We start from the raw sequence: 6,756 nt of genomic DNA on the forward strand, positions 1-6,756 counted from the left end.
TAATTTGCATAAAAATTTACTAAACATGACATACCTATTAATAAATGATGAATATCAATGTAGAAAGTTGGAATATATTAGTCTCCTACGACCTCGTGTGGCATGGGCATTTTCTCTCAAGAATGTTGAAGTCCTCGGCTTCATCGATACCAAGTCTTTGATACAAGTTACTGGACGAAAAAGAGATAAATGACAATATCACTCTTCCACGTACAACGCCAAACCGTTAAAAGTAAAAAATCGACCAACAATTGAGATGAACTAGAGTTTCCATTTTTATTTTTATTTTTAAATTTTGAAGATTGACCTGTAAAATAATACACATCTAAGGTGACGTTAGGATTGTCTAGATGAGGCCCTCCAATGGTCAAATTAGCCGAGAGCTTGGAATATCATTGTAAAAGTATTAAATGGTCAATAAGTATTTGCAGTGTATTTTTGAACGTATTTGGTAATTTACTTAGAGCTCGATTATCAAAGCTAGTTTAGTGCCTTGAATCTGATGAATTGCAAATTTAGGGCCGTTTGTTAGTGATTTTGAGAATTGATTTTTTGACCGTTAAAAAGAAATATGGGTCCTACCTGTGAGTGAAGAAGTAAAAAATGACAGTTGCAATAGTAAAATAACGATCAAAATTTGATTTTTTGGATGAAAATTTGCTATCAAACGAGGGCTTAGTGTGAATTATCCAATGAATATGTGTTAAATTCTTAGTGTTCATTATGTACTTTACTATTTCAAAATATAATAGTCTATAGCTCCATAATTTAGAAAGATTTAAGTATGACTTAACAGATAATAACGTTGATTTTTTTTTTTTAATGTTGATTTTACTTTGACTTTATTAATATACATGTTGAAAAACTTCATTAAACATTTATACATTAAAATTTTAACATTTTTGTGGAATTTTGAAAAAATCTAAACTTAAAATAAATAAACGAAGCAGGTGAGCAAAACTTTGAATATTCTATTAGTAACTATTTATTTAATTTATTGTTCGTTAGTTCACCTTCCAGCAATGTATAGAAGGTCCAATTCTTTTAACAGTTTTACTTACCCCCGACGACTTGAACTTATGGCATAATACATTTTTTCTTACGCAGCTATACATTTTCTAGACCCTAATTCGAGAAGGATCAAATCATGGTAATAAGTGTTTATTTGGAAGAGTTTAAAAAGTTGTTAAAAACTTGAAATCAAATTCAATAATTAATTTAAATCATAATATTTACTTAAGTATTTTTATTTTCATTAAAGATGATCGTCCTCCTATGTTATTGGTTTCATCATTTAACGCCATATCATATGATCATCATCATCAGTGAAGATAAAATAGTATTACTTTTGCACTTTACTTATCATCTATAAAGAATATAATTGATTCGCAAAACTTTATAAAACTGAGCGTTCAAATATAAAGAAAATTTTAATTTTTTAATAATGTTTCGAATCTAAAATAAAAGTGTAAAATGATATTTGTTGTTGCTTACCTTGAAGGTTTCTATAACTTTTGATAAGGCAAAGAATGTCCATTTATAGTTCAAACGTCTCCATTAACTTGTTTGTAACGCTAATGAAAACATCATCCTACTTCCCTTGATTGCATGTATCGAAAATCGTTTTATTTTTCAAATTTAACATTTTTAAACGATTGAATTCAAGCCATACTTGATCAACGATTAACTTTCCTCATAATTACTTTAGAAAATTGATCAGCGACCACCACCAAACGATTGACAAAATTGCTTTTATTGTGGAATTTTACTAAATTTTATTAGTAAAATTTGAATTTCTCATATGTTATTAAAGCTTTCTAGAAGATAATCAATATTTAAGTTTTGTTTTCTCTATTTCCAATTGGGTTTAAATTGGACATCAAGCTTTCAAAATGCACTTTAGTACCTGACTTTTTTGTAAGAATAGATGTCTACGAGCTTACAAAAATATTTTGACAAAATCAGTTTCCATGTATATGTTAGTCAATGTAATAGACTTGGTGTTGTGTATCCGAAGGTAAGACTTATGTGAATAACAATCTTTAGGAGATGACGTTGATAATAGTTTGTTTGTAAAAAATTATAATTCAATATATTTTGTAGTCAAAGTTAAATATTAATTTTAACCACATATTCACGAATACTATTTACTTGTTATCCATACATTTCGTAGACTCAATATTCTTTTTAATTATATTCTAATTATAATTTCTCACAAGCAATCACTAAGTCAGAAAATACAACCTAAATCAATATTTTAATATTCGATGGCCATAAATCAAATTTTTAAATGTTGGTAAGTCTGGTAGCCTACGTAGATTTTAACCCATTTCCAATTTTATTATTACAAACTTTCCAGAAGATGATCAAAATCTGAATTCTGTTACCTCCATTCCATTCATATTTGGTTCAACTAAAAAAATTCAATTAAAATATAAGTTAAAGTCAAATTAATTTTAGCCGTACATTTCATGATATTCATAACTTTTAAACTACACATTCTTTTACTTTTATCAAAATTTATAAAAATTTTAATTTTTATGTAATCCAAATAGGAGCTTCATACTGAAAAACTCTAGAAGAATCACCTAAAACCAGTCACCTTCCCTCTCTATATATAACTTACATCATTCTCCCTTTTCCACACAGCCAACATACACAGATATAGATATATATTTATATATTGAGAGAGAGATGGCAGGCGTGAAAGTACTTGCAGAGTCTTCTGTTGTTCTCAAGTCTGTCCCTTCTAAATTTAACTTTGTGAATGAACCAACTGCTTCAAACTCTGATTCAATTCCCATCATCGATTTTTCCTTAATCACCTCTGCTCAGCCTGATCAAAGGTCCAGAGTTATCCAAGAACTTGGTAAAGCCTGTCAAGAATGGGGCTTCTTCATTGTACGTAGGACTCTTACTATCTTTATATATCCAAATATTTTAGTTCATCCTCACTATCAGTAAGAATTTATATTTTTAGATGAAGTCGTTGAATTAAATTTTTGATGATATCGCAGCTTGTAAATCATGGAATACCAGAAAACGACATGGAAGCCATGTTCGAAGCGGCTTCTGAATTTTTCTATATGCCGGCAGAGGAAAAGAGGCAGTACGAACCGAAGAATGCTTCTGATCCCATCAAGTGTGGCAATTTCAATGTCACAGATACCTCAAACCAGACATTTACCTTATGGAGGGATTACCTGAAGCTCTATGTTCATCCTGAATTTCATTGTCCTCTTAAACCCGAAATTTTGAGGTAATATTACGCTTCCTTTGGCAGGTTTATCAAAGCTAAAAGCACATATATGAGCAGTCGGAATGAAAAAGTGGGGTTCTCAAGCTACTTCAGCAGCATGTTCAGACTAAAAATCTCTGGTCACCTAAATAAAATTAGGTATTCAACAAATTGAGGTTGATGTTGACCTCAAAATTTGTCCGATCGAATAGTCAACAGAGTCACAGTCTCCTCTCCATCCATGTAGGCTTCGAATGCACACTGAACACACTATTAGGATGCAAAAGTCAAGAAAAAAGCTGGCTACTATTTACACTTTTGATGGTAAAATCAACTGTCGGAACCAAATAAAATTAGAATGAATGCAAAAGAGACCGGTGAGAGGGTTTGGCTAGGGTTAGAATACCTCGATTGTAAAATGGACTCGCATATACATGAAGGTAGGGAAATGAGTCAAGATAGGTTTAGTGTCACTGGCCCAAGCCCAAACCTCCAATTGACATTATCAATGTCCGATAAGCTAACCCGAGACCCTGTCACGTACATGCTACTTAATTTATATATAATAATTAATTTTTTCCAAGATACAGCTCCAAGATCCAATATTGTACTCAAAATTTGAACTTCTTTTTTTCTTAATCCTGTCAAGTAAACGACCCACTTATATTGTTACAGGGAAGCTCTACTGAATTACAGTGTGAAGATGAGGAAACTAGCTGGGGCATTACTTGAAGCAATATCAGAAACCATGGGATTAGAGAAAAGCTACATGGAAGAAACCCTAAATTTGGAGTCAATGTTTCAATTATTTGCAGCAAATTTTTATCCACCATGTCCTCAACCGGATCATGCTATCGGCATTCCACCACACACAGATCATGGCCTTTTAACTTTTCTGATACATAATGGAGTAGCTGGATTACAGATAGAACACAATGGAGAATGGTTTCATGCCAATTCACCTCAGAACTCTATTCTTGTTAACACCGGTGATCAACTTGAGGTAAGTTTTGCGAACATAAATCCATTTTTGCTAATAAGAAAATTCTAGAAAAACAGTCAAATATTTATTTTTTGAAAATTAAAAAATTCAAGGAAACTTTTTCTAAACTTAGAGATATTTAATCAACAAAATGTGAAAATTTGATTAGGAATTAATTGTGGGTTCGATTTTTCTTTTTTCACGTAGGGGCTGTTACCAGCTCTTTATTTTCTAGGGAAAATGGAAAACGAATTCTAACTTTCACTTTTGGCCTGTTTGATTGACAAAATTTTATAAGAGAATTCATTTTCCACCTTTAGCCACCATGTCAGTATTTTCCATCTTTTTCTTGAATTCGAATTCTCACCATGTTGGTGAGAATTTATTTTCCGGGTTACTGTAGCTATTTTTTATTTTTTGCAATTAAAACTAATTTTAATAATTACTGTAAAAAAAATTATATATTTTTAATTGACAATTTTCATGTAAAATAAAGCTAAACAAACACCAAAAAATAGATTTTTTTTTTTGGCAGGAAACAAATTTCATCCTCAATACCAATAAATTTTATCCCTTTAATTGACAATTTTTATATAAAACAAAGCCAAATAAACACCAAAAAATACTTTCATTTCAACATTTTTTACCTGAAAAATTATACCAATCAAACACAATAATTTACAATTCACAGGAAAACAATTTCTAGACAATTCTATTTCTTGGAATTTGTTTTCTTTCCACCCAAATTTCATCTTTACAATCAAACGGACCCATAATGTTGTTGGTGTCATGCTCATGCAGCTGTACAACTATGTATTACCCTCATCATTTACCTCTCCCAACGTCTTATTAAAAATAGTAAAAAGATTCTTCAGTCATTGAAACAAAAATAAAAACTTGTAATCAAACCTGCTGCAAATAGCATAAGTCACTTTAGTGGTGAGGCTGTGGAGGCAGTGCATCAAAAATAATTGTCGATTTCAATTAAAATATACACTTGTGTAAACTTTCAGCCAAAAAAATTATCTATTTGCATGCCATGTATATAAGACTTTCAAAAAGTAATTAAGATTCTCTGCTAATTATAATTAAAGTGACAGAAGTTGGCAAAAAGAACAAAAAATAAATAAAATAAAAAAATCCTAAGCATGTGTTTGACAGAATTTATAAATCATTTATAAATGATCAAACTTTATTTTCAATCATATATTTCAATAAATGTATAAGTATTATCTGTTTATTCACAATTTATTTCTATCTATTTATGATTTAAAGTATTTATAAATTCTTCCCAAACTGGGGCATAAACTATCTTGATTTACTGGGCAAATGATTATTCTATCTAAACTCATAACCATCACAAGTACAATTAAGTGACACTAATTGATATGACAAGATGATAACGAGTCTATACAAATAGCAGTAATCATGTGAAATAGAGGAATTCTTTTTATTTTGATTTTACAAAACTCTTTGGGTCCTCGTAGTTTAGAGAAATAATATTTCTAGATACATCATGTTTCTCATTTCTTTTTCCGTGCAATCTTGCTAGTGTATAATGCATTTAACCACAAATCCACAAGCACAATTCATGCAAATGGCATAATGATTGTAGCTCATTTCGACAGATATTTAGCAATGGGAGATGCAGGAGTGTGAAGCATAGAGCTGTTTTGAATAACGAGAAGACAAGGATTTCAATTGTGGTAGCCAATGGTCCATCACTGAACACCGTTCTCGGCCCTGCTCCGCCGCTGGTGGCAAGAGATGGCCGTGCTTCATATCTTCCGATGAAGTATGAGGAATATATTGAAAGTCAACTAACAAAGTCTCGAGTCATTGGAAAATCCCTCTTGGAACAAATGATGATCCGAGAGAACTAGCTAGGATTTCCAAGATAAAAATAATTCAATTGAGTCAATGGTTTTTTGCCATTTTTCTTTTTTCTTTTTCTTTTTTTTCCTTTTTTTTAAGGTTGAGTACTATTTAAAATAAACTATGTTGACATATTCTGATTTATATATTTCAAATTTGTTGTTTACAAGTAATGTGATAGTTTACTGAATTCATAATATATAAATTTATATTATAGACTAGTCTATCGCCCGTGCAATGCACGGATAGGATTATTTTGAACGTCATATTAGCATTTTTAATGTTGATATGAGTTTAGTGCTTAAAGAAAAAGTGAATCTATTAGTTATAAAAATAATCATTTTAGGTAAGCTATTTGTGATATTAATTTTGAAATTGAATGATTCAAAATAGTAATGATAAAAATGAACAGTTCAGTTTTGTGCAAAAAAAAAAAAAACAATAATTTTCACCAGCAGAAAAAATTGAAATAATTTAAAATCAAACAAATTTATATTGGAAAAAAATTTCTCCTTTGAAGGAGAGAAAAGCAGTAATTGAAAAAATTAAGTTCAATCATAAAGGAAAAAAATTTTAAAAAATTAATCTATAATATGAAAAAAAAATTAAAAAATAAATTAATCAATAATTCCACCAGTAGAAAAATTGAAATAATTTTACA

General features: G+C 30.1%; 1 protein-coding gene across 1 annotated transcript; it reads left to right on the forward strand.

The window, feature by feature from the left end:
* The first annotated feature begins 2,663 nt into the window (after positions 1 to 2,663).
* LOC111382323 (flavanone 3-dioxygenase 2-like) lies at positions 2,664 to 6,144 on the forward strand. Its single transcript, XM_023006261.1, has 4 exons — positions 2,664 to 2,901; positions 3,018 to 3,259; positions 3,914 to 4,241; positions 5,849 to 6,144. Exons 1-4 carry the CDS (start codon positions 2,695 to 2,697, stop codon positions 6,101 to 6,103), a joined length of 1,032 nt encoding a protein of 343 aa, XP_022862029.1. The 5' UTR covers positions 2,664 to 2,694; the 3' UTR covers positions 6,104 to 6,144.
* The last annotated feature ends 612 nt before the right edge of the window (positions 6,145 to 6,756 follow it).

This window comes from Olea europaea, unplaced genomic scaffold (assembly GCF_002742605.1).
Source record: "Olea europaea var. sylvestris unplaced genomic scaffold, O_europaea_v1 scaffold2471, whole genome shotgun sequence".
Classification (NCBI taxonomy): Eukaryota; Viridiplantae; Streptophyta; class Magnoliopsida; order Lamiales; family Oleaceae; genus Olea; species Olea europaea.

What these genes read in the sequence shown, in the direction of transcription:
- LOC111382323 (XM_023006261.1), top strand. Translation starts at nt 2,695, where the DNA reads ATGGCAGGCGTGAAAGTACTTGCAGAGTCTTCTGTTGTTCTCAAGTCT. An exon ending in AAGAATGGGGCTTCTTCATT is followed by an intron (nt 2,902 to 3,017) that starts GTACGTAGGACT and finishes ATGATATCGCAG; the next exon opens with CTTGTAAATCATGGAATACC. An exon ending in ACACCGGTGATCAACTTGAG is followed by an intron (nt 4,242 to 5,848) that starts GTAAGTTTTGCG and finishes TCATTTCGACAG; the next exon opens with ATATTTAGCAATGGGAGATG.